Below are 25,388 nucleotides of genomic sequence, written 5' to 3' on the forward strand. Positions count from 1 at the left end.
TTTTAATCTATCTTCTTTTTGATTTTATTTTCTTACTTTTTGCTCTACAACTACAAAATATCTGAACTTCTTCCAGGTAATTAATGATTGTAGTGGTTTTGCGGGACCATTGCTTCTTAATAAGCTGATCCAGTTTCTTCAACAAGGTATTGAAACAATGAATATTTTATGTTTCTCCATTGTGATCATTGAAATTTTGGCTTGCTTCTATTGCTTTATTTATTCTCTTACTTGAAATGTTTCTCCATGATTTTATCCCCTTTGTGCACAATACTTTAATTTCACAATTCTTGATACATATCTTGATTTGCCAATTGAAAACATTTTAAGCAACTAGCTGTGAAAATTAAGAATATAAACATGGTAACAGGGATGGTAGTCCCATCCTTCTTCTTCTTTTTTTGTTTTTCCTTTTAATTTTTAATTTTCCTTCTGGCTGCTTATCAGACAATTGGGGAAAAAATCATCCTAAAAATTTGGTTCTACTTTTGTTATGTTTTTCAGGTTCAGTGAATATGGATGGGTACTTACTGGCATTATCATTGGGTCTCACCTCTATAATTAAGTAAGTTTGGTTCTTGTATTTATATAATTCATTATGTTTTTATTTGTTTTTTTCTTCTTGTGCTTTATGTTCCTAGGCTTCACTCTACTTGCCAACTTCTTATTGCTGTTATTATTGTTTATCCTGCACTACACCTAAGTTCATAACTCATTCAAAGTTTGATAAGTCCGAATCGTTGATAAATAAATGTTACATAAAAAAGTAAAAAAACTGTATGGATTGATTAACTATCGACTTATCATTCACCCATTATTCATTTGATAGGATGCCAACATAAACAACACAAAAATAAGGGCTGAAAAGTGAGAACTCCATATATCCATGTGTTTCAGATATAAAACCATGCATAGATCTCCATAACAACTTAACCTTCTAGGAGAGTTGGTCAAAAAAGAGTACAACTAGGGGGAGGATATGGTAGCCTCCGGAACACACCAACTAAAAGAAACAGAGAGCCAATGTGGATGAAATGGAACAATACTGTCCAATCTATCTGCAAATCAGAAATAGGAACCCCCTTAAAGCAACTGTGCGCAGAACAGAAAAGAAAAATGACACTCTTGATGAACATAGGCATGTCTGTATTTTGCATTTTATTTGTGTTAGTCAATATTTTTATGTTGCGTTCTCTCCGACTTCGAGCAACATATCTTCATTCTGTATGGTATAAATTATATAATGCTTTTTTGATTTAATTATGTAATGCTTTTTTGATTTACTTACCTTTAACAATTAGTAAAGCAGTGTCCTTCTGGTCTAGATCCTTTTTAGATACACAATATACTTTTCACCTTTCCAAACTGAAGCTAAAGCTGCGATCTAGTATCATGACTCTAATCTATGAGAAGGTATGGTATTTTTATTTTATTTTATCTCTTTCATAAATGCCAAAATATATATTTTTATAATAATGAAATGCTCATGCTCTTTTTATTTTCTTCCTTAATGATGTTATTGATGCATGGCTTTCTATGATTTGGTTCATGATCATGCTTTCACACTAAAACATATATATTGTTTCATGTGTTTCAAGTGTCAATGTGTGAACCTAGCAGAGCGTTCCAAATTCTCAAATGGAGAAATTCAGACGTTCATGTCAGTGGATGCTGACCGAACTGTCAACTTGTGTAACAGTTTCCATGATATGTGGAGGTATTCCCTTAATTCTGCATTTCTTAATGCTAACCCATTATGCCAAACTATCTTTTTCCTTATTTGTTTGAATATCTGTAGTCCAACAGACTTATTGTCTTGTAGAAGATCCTTTTATGTCTTAAAAAAAATTACAGGTGTTCAAGTTTAATAAAATATCCATATATTGTCTTTATTAAGAGCTAAAGACATGATTTATGCTTTAACATGTGTAAAGAATCAATTCAACTCAAAAGCTTAAATTGTTAGGTGAGGTTACATTAATGATTTTTATACTTCTCTAACATGGTCCCCTCACACAAGAGCTCATTGGACTTAAAGGGTGGACAATACACAGGCCCACCAACCTGTGTTAAGAAACTATACAAGACTTAATTAAATGGGGGCGGTGAGGATCGAATCCGTGACACCGAGGCTCTGATACCATGTAAAGAACTAATTCAACCCAAAAGCTTAAGTTATTGGGTAAGGCTACATTAATGATTTTATACTTCTCTAACACGCCCCCTCACACGAGAGCCCACTGGACTTGAAAGGTGGACAATGCACAGGCCTACCTACCTGTGCTAAGAAACTGCACAAGACTTACTTATCATTAATTAAATGGGGAGTGAGGATCGAATCTGTGACACCAAGACTCTGATACCATGTAAAGAACCAATTCAACCAAAAAACTTGCCTCACCCAACAACTTAAGCTTTTGGGTTGAATTGATTCTTTATGTCCTGCTTTTGCCAGTAATGGAATCTTCTGTAGCTTAAATTGATGTCAAATGAAGAATGTTAATATTTGACAATGTAATTTATATAGATCTTAAGCACTGCGGTTTTATTGTTTCAGCCTGCCTTTACAAATTGGAGTGGCGCTTTATCTTTTGTATACTCAAGTCAAATTTGCATTTGTATCTGGATTAGCAATAACCATTTTGTTGATACCAGGTAGAAATATCACTCTTACAAAAATTTTAGCAAAAGAAAGCCACACTTGGTATATCATTTATTTCAGTCCATGTTTAATTTGTTTTTCACCTGCTTGAGCACATCATTATGATCGTCAGTTGCTCGCATTACTGCACTCTCTGTCAGATCCTTAAATTGATTTGTACTGCTTGATTAACTTCTTTTTTTCTTTATCTTGCTTTGTCCTGCTATAGCTGTATTGTATCTGTTCTAAAATTTATATGGTTCAGGAAAATTTCTTATTGGCTATGCAATTGACCATGTCGACTTACATGCTCCTTCTGTGCAATCGTATTACTTTTGGGTCATACATTAGGTAGTATTTGATTTAGGTTCCAAGTTTGAAAGCTTGTTCAAGAACTAAGCTGTACTTTTGGGGAAGATTTCCTGATATTCCTTTTGATTTAACGTATATCTCAGAAGTTAGTTATTTTTTATTTCAGATTATTTTTCAGAAATGTAACTTGACCTTCAAGTTTATCTATTTAAAAAACTTGTTTTTTTTTATTACTAAATTTTAATTGATGCAGTGAATAAGTGGATATCAAAGTTGATTGCAAGTGCCACTGAGAAAATGATGAAGGAAAAGGATGAAAGGTATCAAGTACATTTGCCTTCTCTATTCTTTACTATGAGTGAATATATAGAATAGGTCTGAAGGCAGGCTAGGGCTAGTTTTAATTTCACAAAATAATTTACAATAATTACAATGATGACAATTGTACCCAATGTGGGACTATTACAACAATTCTCTTCCTAATTTTAGCATTTTACATCATTTTTCTGAGTGCATGGTAGGTGAATATGAATCAAAGCTGCCAGTGTGTATTTACAACATTAAAATTATGCTTCTTACAGGATTCGTAGGACAGGAGAACTTCTGACTTATATTCGCACTTTGAAGATGTATGGATGGGAACTTCTTTTTTCTAGTTGGTTGATGGAGACGAGATCTTTGGAAGTGAAACACTTAGCTGTAAGACTTTATATTCTTATTATTTTTATTTAGAGATGAAACTGTAAAAATTTTCTTGAAAGCCACTGAGCTAGTGTTCAAGAATGGCACGATCAAATGGATTAATTTCCTTTTCATCTTATTTAATTTTGATCATCATGTGTCGTTCATGTTTTGTAGACTCGGAAGTACTTGGATGCATGGTGTGTATTCTTTTGGGCTACAACACCAACACTTTTTTCTCTTTTCACATTTGGACTCTTTGCATTGATGGGACATCAACTTGATGCTGCAATGGTATTTTCAAACTTGTTTGGCCTAATCTAATTGTCAAGTTTTGCTTCTTTTTTATTTTGCATTTAATTCTTTTTTATGCCATTATTAAGAAATTTGATGTAGTCAAGAAATCTTAATTGCAGGTTTTCACTTGTCTTGCTTTGTTTAACACACTGATTTCACCACTGAATTCATTCCCTTGGGTGATAAATGGATTGATTGATGTGAGTCTCCTATATTCCTTGAATTTTTATGAACAAAGTTGACTTGTACCCCTTCATTGGTGATTAGAATGAAAGATTCTCTTAACTTCATTGTAGGCCATTATATCCTCCAGACGGTTGAGTAGGTTTCTCTCTTGTCCTGAACATAAATTTAAAGTGGGAGAGACCAATTCATGTTCAACATCATTCCTGAGTAAACAGCCTGATTCTTTACAAGGTTTGGCTGTCTTTATGCAAGACGCATGTTGTACTTGGTCAAGCAGTGATGAACAAACATTAAATTTGGTGTTGAATCATGTGACTCTAAGCCTGTCCAAGGGCTCCTTTGTTGCAATTATTGGAGAGGTCAGATCCCTGTTTTATCAAGATTCCTTTAGCCAAATAGCCAATAATAAAACAGCATCATATATTGTAAAGGAAATATACCCATTATATTTCTATATCACAACTTTTTGAAAATGGACATTTGAGATCCTTAGTTCAAAGTATATAGAATAGGTGCAGTTCCTCTCACGTAGTCTTCTATATCCCTCAGAATATCATCATTTGTAATATTTCAAATTCAGTTTGATAAAAGATATGGAATAAATGTGTATTTCATGTAAGTTATATCTGTTTCGCTTCACCAACTGCTTATGTTCAGGTTGGTTCAGGCAAGTCATCCCTGTTATATTCAATTCTTGGAGAAATGCGGCTTGCTCATGGATCTATTTATTCTAACGGTTCCGTAGCCTATGTACCACAGGTTTGTATGTGATAGTGCCGTATACTCAGCCCCTTGAATAAAAGTTCATGTCTTTATTTCCCTATAACTGCAGGTCCCTTGGATTTTATCTGGAACAGTACGTGACAACATATTATTTGGGAAAAGCTATGATCCTGAAAGGTATATGCCTTCAACAACAGGAACCACCCCCCACCCCCCCTTTCTTCTCCCCCCCCCCCCTTTCTCCTCATAATACATATTATAAACCAAAATAACTAATTCTCTTCCAATTTATTATCTCCCTGCTTTAAACAGGTACACAGATACACTACATGCGTGTGCATTACATGTTGATATCTCATTGATGGTTGGAGGTGACATGGCTTATATTGGTGAGAAAGGAGTCAACTTATCAGGTGGACAGAGAGCTCGTCTTGCTTTGGCAAGGTGATAGCTTCGCGTTCTTCTTTCACTCCACTAGTTTATGTGGGATTTTTATGCCTTGATTGTTATCAAGAAAAATGTTTTAATGTTGTTCAATTAACAGGGCTACGTATCATGACTCAGATGTTGTTATGCTCGATGATGTCCTGAGTGCAGTTGATGTACAAGTAGCTCAGTGGATCTTACACAATGCCATTCGAGGTCCTCTTATGCAGGGCAAAACTCGATTGCTCTGTACCCACAACATTCAGGTTGTTATATACTCTCCTTGCAATTATTGTTCATTACCTTAAATTACAACGGTTTTTTCAAGCATTCTTCTTAAATTCGGGTGAACATGATATTTTCACTGATATTTTGAGCTATAATTGAGGAGAGTTATATATTATATATTTTGTATTTTTATAAAATGTGTATTTATATAAGGATTAGCATTTTGATGTTTCTAAATTTATATGCAGGCTATATCTTCTGCTGATGTGATTGTTGTAATGGACAAGGGACACGTAAAGTGGATGGGAAGTTCAGCTGACTTTCCAATTTCTTCGTATACAGCATTCACCCCATTGAATGAAATTGATTCAGCTTTACACAATCATAAACAATCTTGTAGCATAAATCCTTCTTCCAAATCCAAGGAGCTGTCTCTTCCTGATAGAGTTATTATGCATACTCCGGAGGGAGCAGAGGATGTAATTGAAGTTGAGTTGAGGAAAGAGGGAAAAGTCGAACTTGGAGTGTATAAGTGAGTGTCAACGTAGACATATTTGATATCAGACATGTACGGGGAGCTTATGTTGTCTGTTTTGTAGATCAGCTTTTGTAGTCTTCAATTGTTGGTTAACAATTTAGTGCCTTTTGCAGGAATTATGCTGTCTTCACTGGCTGGCTCATCACGGTTGTTATATGCCTGTCAGCTATTCTGATGCAAGCTTCTCGTAATGGAAATGATTTATGGCTATCTTATTGGGTTGATACAACAACAGAAAGCGGTCAAACAAGATACTCTCTGTCATTCTATCTGGTGATGGGCTGATCTGTAGTAATATCTTTTATAGTACATTTTTCTTGCTGGACATATGGCTGATAGAAAATTACATATTTTCTGGCACTGAATGACTAATGAAAGAGGCACAACAAAAAACTTTTGATTCAAGTCTTATTTTTATTAATTAGAATAGCTCTAAGTATTAGAAAATTCAGTTTATGAAGTTTTGAAATTCCATTTTTTTAAAAATTCTGAATCCCCTACTTTCATCCTGGAAAGGTCATGGTTGAGAATGGAGTATTTAGATAAAACTTGTATCAAATTCAGAAAATTTCAGTACTAGGCATAACTGGAAGTTCATGTAGTAAATTGAATTTATGTTATGTAGTAAATTGAATTTTACCTAATCATTTGCCAAGACCATCACCTACTGATAATTGTAACTTTCTAATTTATTTGAGATGATAACTACTGCTGCAGGCTATACTATGTCTCTTTTGTATTATGAATTCCTTTTTCACATTGGTGAGGGCATTCTCTTTTGCATTTGGTGGCTTACAAGCAGCAACTAAGGTACACAACAGACTCCTCAGCAAACTTATCAATGCACCTGTGCAGTTCTTTGATCAGACCCCAGGTGGAAGAATATTGAACAGGTTAGAATAAGATGTATTCAGGCCATAGTAGATTATACTAATATGAAATTTATGTTTCATGATTTATAATGTTTTATGCAGGTTATCTTCAGATCTTTATACAATTGATGATTCTCTTCCATTCATTATGAACATTCTCCTAGCTAATTTTGTTGGCCTGTTGGGTATTGCAATAATTTTGTCTTATGTACAGGTATCCATAATTTTTTCTTAGTTTGTCTTATAAATATATTATGAAAATTTGAAATTTGCGTTAACTGTCTCCATCACCAAAACATTTTTATCTTTTGGTTTTGTATAGGTCTTTTTCTTAGTCCTGCTATTGCCATTTTGGTATATCTACAGTAGACTTCAGGTATTCATTTTTCTTATTATCATTTTCCTTGTTTTAGGTTGTAAGTTGTAACTATTGGGATTATTTATGTTATTGTATTGTATGATTTGGAATTCTTCTTTATTATGGTGTATGAAACAGGAGTTTTTATAATACTACAAATGAACTATGTCAGGATTACTTGAGTTTCAAAATTTTAAAACCGTAATGACTTCTTTGACTTAGTATGATAGAGAACATTCAACTGATCTATGCAGTGGTTTCAGTTCTTCTACAGGTCAACATCAAGAGAATTACGAAGACTGGACAGTGTTTCTCGTTCTCCAATATATACATCTTTCACCGAAACACTTGATGGATCATCGACTATTAGGGCGTTTAAATCTAAGGTAAATATATATGTCACTTAAAAGTAATAATCATATATAGAAAATTTGTCTTCTTATATCATTCATAGACCATAGCACTTATAGGTGAGAAGGGTCATCAAGAGACTTTAGATTCCTGCCACTACCATGATTTAAAAGCTAATTTGTTTATAAAAATGGAGGCAGCAACCATTGAAGTTTGGATCATATGGTCAGAGAGGCTTTTGTACCATGTTGGAGAACTAAAAAGCTTAAACTGTTCAACGAGGGACAAAAAGGGTTACTTTTAAGATATCACATCAATAAGGTTTATGGAAGAGAAAATAGCTAAAGGGGGGCAAATTCCGGTGAAAAAAACTACCCAGTTTGCAAAGATAAGGGTGAGGGTCAATTGTACACAGTCTTATTCTTGTATTTTTACAAGGAGGCTGTTTCCCAAACTTGCTCCTTGTGGTCTTTTGTTTATGTTAGAATATATCAAATATATTAGATATGATTAGATATAATTAGATATGATTAGAGTCTGTAATTATCTGATTGTATTAAGTCTGGGCCTTTCATATAAGCCCATTAGAGTCTCTATATATTGTAACCCTCTGAATTAGATCAATACAACAACATATTCTTTTATAATTAAGTTGGTATCAGAGCCAGGTTCGTTCTGGGGACCCTCGCTTCTGCTTAGAAACCTTGTTTTTGCTTTAAAACCTAAGCTCACTGCTTAGGAGTCCTCTTTCTTGCCGTGCGTCCTTCCGGCGAGCCATCTAGGGCTGTAAACAGCCTCTGAGTATTTTTTCCAAACGCGTCAGCACCTCCGACGGCTACCGGAACCACCCGCCGCCACCGGAATCACTGTTCAAGCAACGGAGACTTTTTCCGGCGACTTTTCCTACCAAACTTCACGCGATCAGGACCGTCTCTTCCCGGCGACCAGGTCTGTGGAGATCCGGCCACCATCGGAGCTCCCAGGCGCTCTCACGAGCCACCTGTCTTCCCTGCGCATGGGCTTCACGCGCCACCTTCTGCCGGCGCGTGAGCCATTTTCCGGCGGCTTTTTCCGGCCGGTCTTGGACAGAGAAGCTCGCCTTCTCCTGTTCTTTCTGGATCTGTGGTTGTTTTGGTGTGGGTCTGACTTTTTGCGCGCACCCCTTCTTGATCGGTGATCAGGTTCGTTCCTATTTACTCGGTTAATATCTTTCTGATTTCTTATTATGGCAGCAGATGGTTCTGTTCATTCGGAGATCAATTCTCCACCTCCTCCTGTCAAAAATTCTCCAAATATCATCTCTACCAATGTTGGGTCCATTACCTCTTCAAAATTGAAGGGTTCTGTTAATTACAAGAACTGGGCCACCTCTGTTCGAGTTTGGTTCTTTGGCCAAGGATATGGGAGCCACCTCACGACTAAGTCTACTGATGTCCTTAAGGAGGAAAAGTCTGATTGGGAAAAGATCGACAACCAGCTTCTGAGCATCCTCTGGCAATCTATTGATCCAGTTGTCTTGGACATCTTCTATTCGTTTCAAACTTGTACTGAAGTGTGGCAGGAAGCAAAAAACCTCTACACTAATGATGTTCAGCAGCTCTATTTCATCATCTCTCAGTTTATGGAACTGAGCAAATCATCTGACATTCAGATGGAAACATATGTTAGCAAGAGTCGATCTTTGATGCAAGCATATTTGGATATGTTGCCTTACCCTACTGATGCTACTGCATATCGGAAACAGGTGGAACGCCTCTTTATGGTTGCCACACTGTCTGGCCTCCCTGAAGAATATGATAATGTCCGGGATACTATCTTGACTAGTGGGGAGCCTGATCTTTCAATGACGTAACAGCGTCTTCTGAATCTGAATAAGAAATCTGCTCCTGCATCGTCTTCTGCTGTTGATTCTATTGCTCGTTTCCTGTACTGACTTTCGCGGGAACATTGGAGGTGGACGTGGTCGTGGTAGAGGTCCGGGGGGACGTGGCCCAGGAGCCCCAGGAGGACGTGGCCCAGGAGGCCCAGTCGGACGTGGTCAGCGACCTCGTTGTAATTACTGTCAGCAACTTGGTCGTTATGAGGAACGTTGCTACACAAAGTACCCTCACCTGCGACCTTCTTATGCTGCTAATATAGCTCAATCGGATTCTGCTTCAAATGGTACAGTCTCTCTCTCTTCTGAAGACTATGCAACATTCCAGACTCTTCTCAGAAAGGTCTCTCCTCAGTCTCAGGCCTCTGCTTCAGAAACTGGTAATCCTGTTGCTTGTGTTTCTCATTCTGCATCACTTGGCCCTTGGATATTTGACTCAGGTGCTACTGATCACCTCTGTGGTAATAAGGAACTCTTTTCATCCCTTACATATTCTGATAACTTACCCTCTTTTACCCTTGCTGATGGCACTAAGGCTCCTGTTCATGGAATTGGACAAATCTGTCAAACCTCCTCATTGACCTTAACATATGTCTATTATATTCCTCACATCCCTTACAATTTAATATATGTTAGTAAATTGATCAACTCTCTTAACTGTATTGTCACTTTCTCAAATCATTCTGTTTCTGTGCAGGACCCGGGTACGGGGAAGACGATTGGAGTGGGCCGTGAGTCACGGGGTCTGTTCTACCTGGTTGTGCCGAGTCCTTCCGTTGTTTGTTCTCTCACAGAATCTCCACAACTCATCCACAGTCGCCTCGGGCATCCTAGTCTTTCCAAGTTACAGAAGATGGTTCCTCTTTTGTCCGGTCTTCAGACTTTAGATTGTCAGTCATGTCAGCAAGGAAAGCACATACGCTCCTCCTTCGCTAATCGAGTCAATAAACGAGCTGATGCTCCTTTTTCAATTATTCATTCAGATATTTAGGGTCCTAGTCGTAGTGTGTCTGTTTTAGGTTTTCGGTATTTTGTTACCTTTATTGATGATTTTTCTCGTTGTACTTGGATCTATTTAATGAAAAACCGTTCTGAGTTGTTTTCTATTTATCAAAAATTTTCTGCTGAAATTCTTACTCAATTTGGTGCCTCTATTCGTATTTTACGTAGTGATAATGCTAAGGAATATGTTTCTGTGGACTTTTCTAATTTCTTAGCCAAACAGGATACTTTACACCAAACTACTTGTCCTCAAACTCCACAACAAAATGGAGTAGCTGAACGTAAGAATAGACACCTCATTGAGACTGCACGGACTCTTCTTATTCACATGCATGTTCCTCTTCACTTTTGGGCCGATGCAGTCCTTGCCTCTTCTTTTCTCATCAACCGTATGCCTTCGTATGTGCTTAATAATGACATTCCTTATCACTTATTGCCTCCAGATGCTCCTCTCTATCCTCTATCCCTACATGTCTTTGGTTGTACCTGTTTTGTTCATGATCTCACCCCTGGTAAGGACAAGTTAACATCCAAAGCTTTTAAATGTATTTTTCTTGGTTATTCTCTTCTTCAAAAGGGTTAGCGTTGTTATTCTCCAGATCTTAAGCGTTACTTAGTTTCCGCTGATGTCACTTTTCTTGATCAACAACCCTTTCATTCTATCCCATCTCAGTTGTCACAGGTTGATTATGTTCTTCCTGTCCCTTTTCTTGACTTGTCTTTGCCAGCTGCAGGTACTTCTATTCCAGATAAGCAACCTCCTGCTTCAATACCTGTTGACCGTCCACTTCTCACTTATCAGCGTCGTAAAACTGTGCCTCCTGTCGACTCGACTCCTGCTGACTCATTGCCCCCTGCAGTTGATTCTTCCCCTCCGGATCCTTCACCAGAGGCTCTTCCTATTGCTCAAAGAAAAGGTACACGTACTACTCGTAACCCTTATCCTCTTTATACCTTTTTGAGCTATGACTGTCTTTCTTCACCTCATTTCACCTTTGTTTCTAGTCTTTCTTCTATTTCTATTCCTAAAACCACAGGTGAAGCACTTTCCCATCCAGGGTGGTGCTAAGCGATGCTTGATGAGATGACTGCCCTTCATTCTAATGGCACTTGGGACTTTGTTTCTGCTCCTCCAGAGAAGTCTATAGTTGGTTGTCGCTGGGTGTTTACTGTGAAAGTTGGACCGGATGATCATGTTGATCGACTCAAGGCACGCCTAGTTGCCAAGGGTTTTACTCAAATCTTTGGCCTTGATTATGGCGATACATTCTCTCCGGTCGCTAAGATGGCGTCAGTCCGCCTATTTCTTGCCCTTGCTGCTATTCGTCACTGGCCACTCCTTCAACTTGACATCAAAATTGCCTTTCTTCATGGTGATTTGCAAGAGGAAGTTTACATGGAGCAACCACCTGGTTTTGTTGCTCAGGGGGAGTCTGGAAAAGTGCGTCGTCTTCGAAAATCCTTATATGGTCTCAAGCATTCTCCTCGCGCATGGTTCAGTCGCTTCAGCTCTGCCGTTCAGGCGTTTGGCTTAATCCGCAGTAAAGTTGATCATTATGTATTTTATAGGATTACATCTCCTGACAAGTGCATCTATTTGTTAGTCTATGTTGACGACATCATTCTCACCGGAAGTGATCAAGACGGAATTCGTCAGTTAAAACAGCATTTATTCAGTGCATTTCAAACAAAGGACCTTGGGAAGCTGCGTTACTTCTTGGGAATTGAGGTGGCGCAATCTAGACAGGGAATCTCTATTTGTCAAAGGAAGTATGCCTTGGATATCCTCGAAGAAACTGGTATGTTGGGGAGTAAACCAGTTGATACACCCATGGATCCTAATGTCAAGTTATTGCCCGGACAGGGGGAGCCGTTATCTGATCCTGGACGTTATCGGAGGCTAATTGGGAAGCTCAATTATCTTACTGTGACTAGGCCAGATATTTCTTTCGTTGTTAGTACGGCTAGTCAGTTCCTTGATTCCCCTTGTGATTCACATTGGGATGCTGCTGTGAGGATCCTCCGATATATCAAAGGAGCACCAGGAAAAGGTTTGTTGTATTTAGATCAGGGAAATACAGAAATTTGTGGTTATTCAGATGCTGATTGGGCAGGATCACCCTCGGACAGGCGCTCTACTTCCGGCTATTTTGTCTTCTTTGGAGGAAACTTAATTTCGTAGAAGAGCAAGAAACAACCTGTAGTTGCTCGGTCTAGTGCAGAAGCTGAGTATCGTGCAATGGCAAATACTACCTGTGAGTTAATCTGGTTAAAACAGTTGATTCGGGAGCTTCATCTTTGTGAATAGAAACAACCCATGACACTCATCTGTGATAATCAAGCTGCGCTACATATATCCTCTAACCCTGTCTTTCAATAGAGGACCAAACATATAGAGATTGATTGTCACTTCATTCGAGAAAAGATTCAATCAGGAGAAATCAAGACTGCTTTCGTCAATTCCTCTGATCAACTTGCGGATGTCTTCACTAAAGCTCTTAGAGGTCCTCGGGTTCAATACATTTGTAACAAGCTTGGTGCTCACAATATATACGCACCAGCTTGAGGGGGAGTGTTAGAATATATTAAATATATTAGATATGATTAGATATGATTAGTCTGATTAGATATGATTAGAGTCTGTAATTATTCTGATTGTATTAGGTCTGGGACTTTCATATCTATATATTGTAACCCTCTGAATTAGATCAATACAACAACATATTCTTTTATAATTAAGTGTTTAAAATATTTTACTTCTTATCATATTCATGAACCATATGAAATTTTGGTGAGTGTAATTTACTAATTTACCTACTGGCACAGATTATTATATTTTTTCATTGTTTCAAAAATCCACTTTTACATTGTGAAATTTCTTATAAAAATATATGAAAAATATGCTTTTAACTAAAGCTTTAGACAGGTGGCTGGAGATTTATCGTTTTACATATTTTAATAAGAGAATTATCTTATCAAAATTAAGGATGGGGGATCTATAAATAGGAAGACACTGTATCCTCCCAAAGAAAGAAAGTGGAAAACAACAGAAGATGGCAATGCCCTCCCCCTCCTTTCAATATCTGTTGCTGTCAGAGGCAAAGATGGCTGGAGCACTGATTGCCACACTCAAACAACTAGTTTAAGGCTAAGTTAGTAGTAGTTGTTTAAGGAAATACCCAAAGCACTATTAACTGAACCTCACTGTGAAGTGCTTGTTTAGTTGTTTGGTTTATTTAGCTTGAATATATGCTTAGAATTCTCCATTTTACTTCCATGGGGAGACTTCAATCATGAAACATATCAAGCTTATATTTTTCAATACAATTTGTTGTCCTCATTTTGATTACAGTGACTTTTATTGTACTTTTCATGATCATGACTTATATTTTGCATTTTTTTTGAAAGTTTTTGTTTCTCTGGTCTTCTGAAGGGATTAGTTGTCTTCCCTATGTGTTGTGATTTTTATGCTAGCCTTGTTAGTTCGTGTAACTAATTAACTATATTACAATGGTCATTGTGGACAGGACTTTTTCTTTGCGAAATTCACTGATCATATGACATTGTATCAGAAGACTTCATACACAGAGATAGTGGCAAGTTTGTGGCTTTCCTTGCGTCTTCAGGTATGTCTTTGAATCAACTATATTTACTGACATATCAAGCTAAGAAAATATAGCAATGCACCTAAAGGTTTATGCTTTATAAGATTTATTCATGCAGCACTAAAGTATGTATTTAATAGGTTTGAATTTATGAAATCTGGAATGTCAATTTTGTTAATAATGACTTTCTTCCAGTTATTAGCTGCATTTATCATCTCGTTCATAGCTCTGCTGGCTGTTGTCGGATCTCATGGCAGACTGCCTATCAACTTTGGTACCCCAGGGCTGGTTTGTTTATTATCCTTTTATTTTTTTCTTTTTCTTTTTTTTTTGTAATATTTTATTTTTTTCTTTGATTAGGTCAATTATTGATACAAAATTTGAACATGGCACATTTTTTTTCAACAGGTAGGATTAGCCCTCTCTTACGCAGCTCCAATTGTGTCCTTGTTGGGGAGTTTTTTAACAAGTTTCACTGAAACAGAAAAGGAAATGGTTTCAGTTGAAAGAGCCCTCCAAGTATGAATAGGACTAATTTCACTAAGTAGGAACATGTTTAGACATATATAAACAGACACCTAACATTCATTAAATATTTTCTAGTACATGGACATTCCACAAGAAGAACAAGCCGGATGCCTATGCTTGAATTCAGATTGGCCAAATCAAGGAGTTATTGAATTCCAGAATGTTACTTTGAAATATTTGCCATCTTTGCCAGCTGCACTCTGCAATCTTAGTTTTAGAATTGCAGGAGGGGCACAGGTCAGTGCATGATACTTGAATTTGTGCTGAAGTTTTCCTAGATTATGACACCTATTATTTTTAATATTTTTTACATTGCATGTAATCAGGTTGGAATAATCGGAAGAACAGGTGCTGGAAAGTCTAGTGTGTTAAATGCCCTTTTCCGCCTTACCCCAATATGTACAGGCTCCATCACTGTTGATGGCATGGACATTAACAATATTCCTGTCAGAGAACTACGTGCACATTTGGCTATTGTTCCTCAGAGTCCATTCTTGTTTGAAGGATCATTAAGGTACTCTATTCAAATGTTTTTGCAGTTAATACTTCTGATGCAAATTCTGATTTAGTTCCATTGCAATTACAATATTCTTTCTTTCTTTTTGGAAAGGATTGCATATTGCACCAACATTTCATGTCTACTTTATAGCCTGTATTTGAAGGTCTTTCAAAATTTCAGGGATAACCTAGATCCATTAAAAAAAATGGATGACTTGAAAATTTGGAATGCATTGGAGAAGTGCCATGTAAAAGAGGAAGTAGAAGTAGCTGGAGGGCTGGATATTCTTGTTAAGGAAGCGGGGCTGTCATTTTCTGTTGGCCAGCGGCAGCTTTTTTGTCTTGCACGTGCACTTCTCAAATCTTCGAAGGTAAGAATGATAATATAAGAGAAGCATCATAATGTAAATTTGTCTTTGATAATATCTTCTTAAGAAACAGACTTCATTGTAGCTCATTATGTATCATACAAAGAAACAATTAACGTTTCTAGAATTATCAATGTCAATATCTCAACTTAATATCACATGCCTCTTCCGTATCTGATTATTCGGTTATTGAGATGTTCTTCTTGTCCTTTTAGGTTCTGTGTTTGGATGAGTGCACGGCCAATGTAGACATTCAAACTGCTTCACTGCTGCAAAGTACCATATCCAGTGAATGCGAAGGCATGACAGTGATTACAATTGCTCACCGGATTTCAACTGTTTTGAATATGGATAACATTCTGATTCTTGACCACGGGAACCTGGTATGTTTTATTTTCTTTAACTTTCTACTTGACAAAAGGGTAAGAACTAGCTCAAGGTCATTCGTTGTTGTCAGCTTCATTGATTTACCACTACTGAATTGTCCGGGAATAGGTGGACCTTGTGCATGATTTTATTTAGATTGTAAAGAACCAATTCAACCCAAAAGCTTAAGCTATTGGGTGAGGCTACATTAATGATTTTATATATCTCAACACACTCCCTCACACGAGAGCCCACTGGGCTTGAAGAGTGGACAATGCACAGGCCCACCTACATATACGAAGAAAGAAATTTCACTAGAAAGAAAGTGGGGACGGTGAGGATTGAACCCGGTACACCGAGGCTCTGATACCATGTAAAGAATCAATTCAACTCAAAAGCTTAAGCTATTGGGTAAGACTACATTAATAATTTTATATATCTCAACATAAATGAAAGTTTAAATTAAAGAAACCTTACTCAACTTCACAATGTTTGTGTATTGGCTGTGATCAATTTAAAGTTACCCCTGTGGCTCTCGTTATTAACCAACATGAAATGACATGAGCTTTTTCTTTTCTTTTCTTTTTTTTTTTCCCTTTTTTGACTATCTTGTGTCTGTGTAGGCTGAACAAGGAAATCCACAGGTTCTTCTGAAAGATGACTCCTCTATATTTTCTAGTTTTGTCAAAGCTTCATCAATGTAACCATCCAAGGTGGCTGCTTGCATTTGATTATGAGATCAAACAAACGTCAAGTTTTGTTCTTTGTTGATCTCTAGTCATGCGAATATCAAATTGCTGTGGCCAGTAATTGACATCACACATCATCCACAAAGACTGCCAGATATGATTCTCAGCAGTAGTATCATATTAGGTGTTTTGGGTCTTTTTTTTTTTGGTCAACTTCTTGTAAAATATCAAACCTGAACTAGCTTGTATGTTGTCTGATAAAAGACCATAGATCATTGCTAATGCTAAGTAAGTTCCGTCCAGATCAATACAAACTCAAAAGTATGTTTGACTTTTCTTCAAAGTTCCAAATCTATTTAATAGAACCCCACATTTAGTTAGCAAGTGACAGATCTCATTGATAACAATTTTCAGATACCATGTCAAATCACTTAATTTCATAGCTAATATAATGTAGGGAAATATTATTCTTATGCAACATAAGATAACATCTTTTTCCTACACACCCATTGATTTCCGTGTAGTTTAATTTGTAATTTTTTATTTTTTATAAGTGAGTGGACCCCACCTATAATTGTGTCTATGGTAGGAGATAACACTCTCCTACAACATGAGATTACTAAATCCCTATAATGTAACTACATAAATCACAACATCATTTGATACAATATCTCATGGAAAATTTTGCAAGCATTAATGTTTAAGAAGCCAACTGCCAAAATCATGTAGCTCACTTTCCATGCAAAAAGATTTGGCAGTGTTCCTGCGCCAATGTTAACGATATTTTTTCAAGACTTGTGGAAAATAGTAAGTTGGAGTACTTAGTTATGTCATATTTATAAACTCGATCAATTAATTGAACATAACGGTTTCCATCCAACCTCTTTGTTATTTTCTTCAGTTCAATTTTAATGATGAGTAATGAATCAGCTACATTTTTCTTGATAAAATCTCTGTTAAATTATGCATATATATGCTATTGCAGTTCTAATTACTAATTAGTGATGATGAAAAGGAAAGGCATTGATTATCTTATATAAAATAGGGAAATAATTTTTTTATTTTGTAGGAAAATAATTATTTTATAGAAATAAGATTACAAGTAGAACTCATAAGTAAGAGGAAATGGAAAAAAAAATGAGATTTACCAATCTTTTGTATATATAGTAAATTTAATTATTTCATGTAAAACGAGATAAATATAATTTTATAAAATAAAGGATAATCAGTTTTGCTGTTATCAGATAATTGACCCCGTTGCTGCGAAGAGAGCCACACGTGCGGCCCTTGATGCTTGCCAGAAATTTTAGAAGTACAGGAAGCCTCGTATGCAATCCCTGCTGACCCAAGTTCTGTGTTTCAGCCCTAGATTCTTACCTACTGCTGCAAAAGCAAGGAAATTAAAAGCTGATCTTGCCGCTTTGGTTTCTTGTTTTACATTCATTCACATTGAGTTGATAAGTAGTATCAATCATAGAAAGTGCTAATTCATATGATAACATATTGTTCTTTATCGAGTGAATTTGATCAAATAATTGACTCCACTTTGCTGGCTTGAAAACACACTGAATTATGGACTAGAGAGAGTTTGGGCTATTAGATATGTGAAAGGTTCTCCTTGGTAAGCATTTTTGCAGACTTTCTTTTTTTAGTGTTAAAGACCAAATAGGGCCTCGATAAATTTATTAGGGACCAAATAGGGCCTTCGATGTTAGGGTCAGCTGTCCAAAACTCCAAGAAGACATAAGGCATATTCAAAACGGCGTCGTATTACTTCCACGCTGGCATACTTAATGGTGACTCAGCAAACTAACGTTCCACGTGTGCTCCGTTAGTTGGGTCGTTGGATGCCAACTAACGGAAGGACAAACGTGGCCCTGTTTTTGTAAAATTAAGGACCAAAATGAGCCTTTTTTATTGTTGGGGACCAGAAGGGGCTTCGTGAAAATTGTCAAGGACGAAAAAGGGTATTTACTCTATTTTGAAAATAACTTTTTTTTTCTAGTGTGAAGGAATGTTTATGGGTAAGGTTATATTTACCGTAATTTTATTTTTACCACTTGATCGGTTCAATTCAAATTGGACTGCGCTTAATTACACACACAGTTAAAGTGTAAGATGTTAATGAAGAAAATGAGAGATAGCATTGGAGCTTGCCTAGATGTCAAATAGCTTTGGCAAGATAGTTGATCAACATTTTGTCTATATGTGTAGTTTGAGAGCGACTCGGATAGGTACATGAAAAGTCACTTCAACGCTTAAGTCAGTTCAGTATTCAAGGAGATTCAAGTATTCAAAGAGAGATATCATATTTTAGCTTCTGTATTTATAGTGCTTGAGCGCCTTTGTATCTTCCCATCTTTCATAAGATTATATTCACATTTATTGGAGGAGAAGGGTGGCCTCAAGCTATTCCTTGGTGGGCAAGCCTATGTTCAGTAGTAGCTTCAGTAAATATAGTGGCAATCAGGAGCTATCATTCATTCACCGATTCCTGGTAGTGGCCAACTTGTCTGAGCTGCTGATCTAGGCAATGATGGTTCCTTTCTACAAGGGATGAGTTTGCCTTGATGGCTAAGTCACTGGGGTTTCTAGGCTCTTGGGCCTTTATTTCGCATGTAGTAGGTCCAGATCACCACTCTTATTATATGATTAGTTATCATTGGATCAATTTAAAATCAATAGTTGAAAAAGAAAAAGAAAATTAATATAACAATAACCAAACAAGTAATAATGACAAACCTAGAATAGTGGTAAGTATAACTGTCTCATGTTAATATGCAATTTTACAAATGTTGAGTTGAACACATTATGCAAGGACCATGGGCTAAGAAAGAACGCAACAATAGATTTTGAATGCATATTAATAAGGGATTGATGTTTTTCATGTTATAAAATATAGTTTTATTTTCTACACACATAAAAGTATGTGGGATCCATATTATCTTTTTCTCTTTTTTTCTCTTCACACGACTTCACATGAATCTCACAAACTTTTTTTTTTTAAGTAATATCAAGGGTATCCTCCAGCCGTAACCAAAAACTAATCCTCATTCTCACACACTTTTAAGTATATATAGGAGATAAAAGTATCTCATATAACATAAGAAATATTAATCTTATTTTATAATAGGGAGTCTTTTAAGTAATGGAGAAATTTAATTTACGTGAATAATCAATTTAACGTTTCCTCCCAAATGCGTCGTATCAACATCTGACTTTGCTGCCCTCCCTAAATGGGTAATTAAAGAGTTGTTTGAGTGTGTTATGATTTTTTTGTTCTTAAAACTGTTTTTGTAGAATAGTTACGGAAACAAATATTTTCTATTTTTTTATTTTGAACGTTAAAAAGGCTATTTGACCATTTTGTGTCTCATTAATTAATTAATAACCATTTTGCCCATGATTCGAAACTATCTATCAATCTGCCCCTCTTTAATCGACTACTTTGCATGTTTAATCGACTAAATGGTTGTTGGGAGATTTAATCGACTAAATCTCCCTACTTAATCGATTAAAATCATACTGACTTATTTTTTTGTCAAATATGGAGATTTAGTCGACTAAATAGGGAGATTTAATCGACTAAATCTCCCAACAACCATTTTTTGTCTATTTTGACCATTTAGTCGATTAAAAATGCAAGGTAGTCGATTAAAGAGGGGCAGATTGATAGATAGTTTCGAATCAGGGACAAAATGATTATTAATTAATTAATAAGGTGAAAAAGCCCGTTAAAAACAAAAAAAAAAAAAAAAACAACTCAGACATGTTCTATAAATTTGATTCTGAAAACAAAAAAATAGTTACAGTTTTTAAAATATTTTTTACAAAAGAGACTTTACTAAATGAGTTTTTTTAATTTTTTTATTTGGAAAACTATAAAACTATTTTTAGAAACAATAATCAAAGAGAGCCTAAGTCACCATAGTACTATATATATGCACCACTTGCTTTGTTTAGTTTCCTTAATAATAATTAATTACTTGTGTTTTCGTAGTTGGTTCACCCAATTGTAAATTTTACATTACCCACCCTCAACTGAATGATCGGTTCAACTACTTTTAGAGTTTATAACTTTTTATAAACATTAAAAGGTCGTATTAAAATTTATATAAAAATAAACGTAAATTTTTTCACAAATGACAATAACGTGAAATTTTAATGTAAAAAAGAATCTTTTTTCTGACTTTCATATCATTTCAAATGTACTCTCATAAAGCAATAAATAATATTAAGAAAAAAAAAAAAAAAAAGAGAGTGAGAGACAACACATATTGAGAATAACAACATCGGCATCGGAGTTTCCTCAAATTGGATTGCCATAATCGCTGCTTTCCTTCGGAGCTGCCTAAGTTCATTGTTTCTCTGTCGTCTTTGTCTTTCATGGCCTTGCTTCTACCTCTCTCGATTGCATTTACTTCTTCATTCTTCCCAACCATATAACATATAATAATAACCTTAATATCAATATATATTTATATATATATTCCTTTTCTTTGCGTTGCATACATAGTAATTTGTTCGCAGTTGTTGTATATGGCGAATGCATCTGGGTTGTTCACTCCTTCGATTCCCAAGTTGAGAGTGAGGGTTCGGCCTCTCACAAGCATTCATCGATTTGATGGTTTCTCCGCCAAAGTTGTTTGCTTTGGTTCCATCGAAGGAGCTGAGAAGCATGCTTCCACAGTTTCTCCTTCCCAATCTCGGATACCCAGGTCATTTTTTCTTCTTCTTTTTCGATCTAAATATGTTTCCATGCTGCTTTGCATTTAAAGATTTGATTTTGATCGACACCCAACAATTTTGGCATCACTGCCAAACATTCTAGTTCTAGTTCTAGTTCTAATTCTAGGTTATAAAATCAGACTTATTAATGTTATTTGGGATCAACATGAGATTGCCCCATTTTGTTTTTGTTTTGTTTTTTTAACTCTTATTGAAGAGTCTGCACTCTACAGGCTTGTCAGTAAAGGCTGCAAGTTAATTGGATGTGGTTCTGCTGTGCCAACTCTTCAGATTTCTAATGATGACCTTTCAAAAATAGTTGATACTTCTGATGAATGGATATCTGTTCGCACTGGGATTCGTAGACGACGAATTCTTTCAGGTTAGTTATTGGTAGTAGTCCTAGTCCATGCTAATGTTATCATAAACAAAATAGGTCTGTGGTTAGATTACACTTCCTGCTTTTAGTTTAGGCTCTTGATGATAAATTGGCAAGGGTATTGATCAGAAATCAGGCATCTCAAGGGTTGTTTGTCAAAGGCTGAAACTTTCATATATGGAGCATTGCCATCCCCATTCTTCTTTTCATAAGATAATCCCATGATAAGGGAAAGATTCGTTTACAATTTTTTTTTACAAATTACACTAAGTCTGACCGGTCATACACTCTTGATTGAAGTATGACCGGTCAGACATAGTGTAGTTTGTAAATAAAAAGTTTATAAATATAACCTTCCCCGATATATAAATCAAAACTTATTTAATTTTTTTTTTGGGAATTTTATAGTATGATGATGGATATGGCTTTCTATTGCTTGATGTTGTGCTTGCAGGCAGAGACAGCTTGACATCATTGGCGGCAGAGGCAGCTGGGAAAGCTCTTGAGATGGCAAAGGTTGACCCTGATGACCTTGACCTAATATTGATGTGCACATCTACACCGGAGGATCTTTTTGGTAGCGCTCCACAGGTATGGGTTCAAGATGTATCTTATTGAGAATAGTTTGTTACATTTTTTCCATTATCTTTAACCTTAGCAAAGTAATCTGTATTTTTACATTAAGACATTTTAAGTAATTAATGGAGTATTTGATCAATTATGATATTGCAAACTCCCTCTTGCAAATGATTAAGTATTGAGGTTATTACTGTTCTCTTATCTCTCCAAGATCGGGTATCTGCTTTATCCATTCCTATAATTTTAATTGTCCTTGTGAGTTGCAGATTCAAAAGCAACTTGGCTGCAAAACAAATCCATTGGCTTATGACATTACAGCTGCATGTAGTGGATTTATATTGGGTTTAATATCAGCTGCTTGTCACATTAGGGGTATGAATTGGTTATACTGTTGACTTAGTACTTGCTAAATGTGGTGAAAATCATTGCCCTTTATCTGTGTGAATGCAGGGGGTGGATTTCATAATGTTCTAGTTATCGGGGCTGATGCTCTTTCACGATATGTTGATTGGAGTGACAGAGGGAGCTGTATCCTTTTTGGGGATGCTGCCGGTGCTGTATTAGTACAGGTAATTGTGTATCTTCCTGTATTTGTGCAACATTTGTAACAATGTCCGGAAGCAGTTTGGATCTTGTTTCTTAGCTATTACTATTAGTTGTTGGTTATGTTTATCTTTTCCTTTTTACTATGAAAGCAAGGTTTTGGGAATCTTTTGTAAAATTTAAGATAATAGCAAACTTTTGTCTTAGTCCTTGAACTAACTGTTCAAAATTGCAAATAAAATATTAAATGAAGTTGAGATGAAGTCTGCTGTCCCTATGTTTTCTCAAGATTTATTGTTGCTTAAGAGTGATAGTGAGCTGATGCTTTTTTCTTCGAAGAGAAGTCTTTTCTAGTAAAGGGATATAAATTGATGTCATTGCTCCGATATTATGATTACATTGCAGGCCTGCAACAGTGAGGAAGATGGTTTATTTGCTTTTGATTTGCATAGTGATGGCAGTGGTCAAAGGTACATACTTCTCATATTATTCAAAAGATCTGTTCTCTTCTTCCCGTAAGCTATGTTATTAAGCACCTACTCTCACTTCATGTAGGCATTTGAATGCTCTCATTAAAGAAAACGAGTCAAATAATGCAATGGATTCGAATGGTTCTGTGTTAGACTTCCCCCCTAAGCAGTCCTCATTTTCATGCATTCAAATGAATGGCAAAGAGGTCTTTCGCTTTGCTGTACGATGCGTGCCACAGTCAATTGAATCTGCCCTTCAAAAGGCTGGTCTCCCTGCATCTAGCATTGACTGGTTACTTCTCCATCAGGTACACAAATTGATCTATAAAACAAAACTCTGGCATGTCATCTAATGTACATATATATATAACCCGGGAATGTATGCCTGAGAGTATTACTGATGAATGAACCAAATCTTTCATCTGTTGTCTTCGTATAGCATAACTGTTGCTTATAAAAATGTGATTATAATTTAGGGGATAGGTAATATCTATTGGTTGAATCACTAGTGCAACTTGCTATGACTTCTTCAAATGGGTGGACAAAATGGACATGTACTTTTACATCCATGTGCAATGCGTTTATATTTATGGCATCCTAGGTGGATAGAAGGTGGCTATTACTTTGAAATTAATTTGTACTTTTGTTTTCATGTAAAAAGAATGGGAAATATAAATTAAAAGGGTAGAGAAACCTGATCTATCCTTTATATCCAACGATTCAATAGCTGCACGTGGGTTATAGTATCACTTTGCTAAGTGGTAAGATCTAATTTTACAATTGAAAATAAAGTAAATTTGAGTAAACTTGGTAAGTGCATAGCATACATGATAATATCTTTACTTGGAGAAAGGAAGGTTATATAGACTTGATAATAAGTGCAGGCAAACCAGAGGATTATTGATGCAGTAGCCACTCGGTTAGAAGTGCCATCAGAAAGGGTGATATCAAATTTGGCTAATTATGGAAACACAAGTGCAGCTTCAATTCCCTTAGCTTTAGATGAAGCAGTTCGAAGTGGGAAGGTTAAGGCTGGCCAAACTATTGCAACTGCTGGCTTTGGCGCTGGTCTTACTTGGGGTTCAGCAATTGTTCGTTGGGATTGATTTCTTGTCTTTCACGGCAATATTGCAGCAAATAGAGAAGACATATTTGGGTGCAGATAACCCTGCTTTCTTACACATTTGTTGAAATGGCGGTTTTGTGAGTTTGTAGAACGATAAGAATAACATGCAACACTCCCTCAACTTGTCCTTTTCGTTTTCTTTTTGTCTTCAATTCACATTCTCCTTTGTCTTCTTTTCTCAAGTATCCGAGATATATGTATTTGTCATTCAGATTTATTTTGAACGAGGCTTATTATTTATGTTTATCAATGGTACTTGTAAATAAAATTGCAAGCATGGAAGTGTCTGCTTGCTTATACTCAAAACTTGTCCCCACCAAACAACGACTTCATTTAAATATTTGTCCTTTTATCAGAACATTTTTTTTTTTCTTTTCAAAAGAAAAAATGGAAGCATGGGAGTTTCAATTTTTAGCGACGTTAGAACGTCGCCGCAAGACCGGTGTTAAATCCATTAGCATAACTTACTCAGCGATAAATATTTGAAGCTCTCTCTTTCTCTCTCTGTATATATATATATTAATTAATTATTGAAGGTTATAAAATGAAAACTAATGGCATTGTATGTATTTGTTTAAGTTTTATTCAAAATAATAATAATATTCAAAATTTTCATTCTTAATTTTTTACAAATAAAGTAGTTAAATACCAAGATAACATAAAATCTTTGATCGGGGGTGTGTTCATCAACCGATCCAAATCGATTTAAACCACGGTAATCGAACCGAAAAACCAAAAACTGAATAAACTGAAAACCGAAAAATTAAAAACAAAAAAAAAATCGCAAATTTTAATTGGATTGGATCGATTTTCGGATAGGTTGATAAAAACTGATTCAATCCAAACCGATCTAATATATTAATTTTCTTTTACGTACTTGGACTTTTCCCCAATCATAACCCAAAAATTTCTAAACCCAAGACATGTTAACCCATCAACTACACTCAAGAAAAAGTCAAATCACATCTCATCAACAAAATTTCATTTGTGTAGAACTTCAATCTCATTGCTAAAAAAA

General features: G+C 36.0%; 2 protein-coding genes across 4 annotated transcripts in view; both read left to right on the forward strand.

Moving 5' to 3' along the window:
- LOC133315482 (ABC transporter C family member 13) overlaps positions 1–16,909 on the forward strand; it is a 28,382-nt gene extending 11,473 nt beyond the window's left edge. For 2 of the 3 annotated variants that reach the window (XM_061517108.1, XM_061517109.1), the window contains 28 exons: positions 77–146; positions 505–565; positions 1,326–1,413; positions 1,599–1,717; positions 2,558–2,655; positions 3,207–3,273; positions 3,535–3,652; positions 3,812–3,928; positions 4,051–4,131; positions 4,228–4,476; positions 4,775–4,876; positions 4,950–5,017; positions 5,153–5,284; positions 5,385–5,532; positions 5,743–6,026; positions 6,146–6,305; positions 6,750–6,925; positions 7,007–7,118; positions 7,227–7,280; positions 7,526–7,648; positions 14,019–14,117; positions 14,292–14,384; positions 14,505–14,615; positions 14,700–14,861; positions 14,951–15,138; positions 15,304–15,493; positions 15,706–15,873; positions 16,480–16,909. In XM_061517108.1, coding sequence (XP_061373092.1) covers positions 77–146; positions 505–565; positions 1,326–1,413; positions 1,599–1,717; positions 2,558–2,655; positions 3,207–3,273; positions 3,535–3,652; positions 3,812–3,928; positions 4,051–4,131; positions 4,228–4,476; positions 4,775–4,876; positions 4,950–5,017; positions 5,153–5,284; positions 5,385–5,532; positions 5,743–6,026; positions 6,146–6,305; positions 6,750–6,925; positions 7,007–7,118; positions 7,227–7,280; positions 7,526–7,648; positions 14,019–14,117; positions 14,292–14,384; positions 14,505–14,615; positions 14,700–14,861; positions 14,951–15,138; positions 15,304–15,493; positions 15,706–15,873; positions 16,480–16,560 — 3,519 coding nt within the window. In that variant the 3' untranslated portion in view covers positions 16,561–16,909. The remainder of the gene's footprint in view (positions 1–76; positions 147–504; positions 566–1,325; positions 1,414–1,598; positions 1,718–2,557; positions 2,656–3,206; positions 3,274–3,534; positions 3,653–3,811; positions 3,929–4,050; positions 4,132–4,227; positions 4,477–4,774; positions 4,877–4,949; positions 5,018–5,152; positions 5,285–5,384; positions 5,533–5,742; positions 6,027–6,145; positions 6,306–6,749; positions 6,926–7,006; positions 7,119–7,226; positions 7,281–7,525; positions 7,649–14,018; positions 14,118–14,291; positions 14,385–14,504; positions 14,616–14,699; positions 14,862–14,950; positions 15,139–15,303; positions 15,494–15,705; positions 15,874–16,479) is intronic. The other variant, XM_061517110.1, reaches the window with a different exon arrangement.
- A 3,863-nt stretch (positions 16,910–20,772) lies between these two features.
- Positions 20,773–24,617, forward strand: LOC133315492 (beta-ketoacyl-[acyl-carrier-protein] synthase III A, chloroplastic). The gene is made up of 8 exons (XM_061517124.1): positions 20,773–21,263; positions 21,507–21,655; positions 22,107–22,243; positions 22,498–22,603; positions 22,682–22,800; positions 23,180–23,244; positions 23,330–23,552; positions 24,129–24,617. Exons 1-8 carry the CDS (start codon positions 21,085–21,087, stop codon positions 24,348–24,350), a joined length of 1,200 nt encoding a protein of 399 aa, XP_061373108.1. The 5' UTR covers positions 20,773–21,084; the 3' UTR covers positions 24,351–24,617.
- The last annotated feature ends 771 nt before the right edge of the window (positions 24,618–25,388 follow it).

Source organism: Gastrolobium bilobum, unplaced genomic scaffold, assembly GCF_033153095.1.
Source record: "Gastrolobium bilobum isolate Gb01-03AN ecotype WA unplaced genomic scaffold, APGP_CSIRO_Gbil_v1 utg2933, whole genome shotgun sequence".
Lineage (NCBI taxonomy): Eukaryota > Viridiplantae > Streptophyta > Magnoliopsida > Fabales > Fabaceae > Gastrolobium > Gastrolobium bilobum.

Excerpts from the sequence above, each read along its gene's own strand:
- LOC133315492 (XM_061517124.1), top strand. The coding sequence starts at position 21,085 with ATGGCGAATGCATCTGGGTTGTTCACTCCTTCGATTCCCAAGTTGAGA. Across the intron at positions 21,656-22,106 it reads TAGACGACGAATTCTTTCAG|GCAGAGACAGCTTGACATCA; the intron begins GTTAGTTATTGG and ends TTGTGCTTGCAG. Across the intron at positions 23,245-23,329 it reads AGTGATGGCAGTGGTCAAAG|GCATTTGAATGCTCTCATTA; the intron begins GTACATACTTCT and ends CACTTCATGTAG.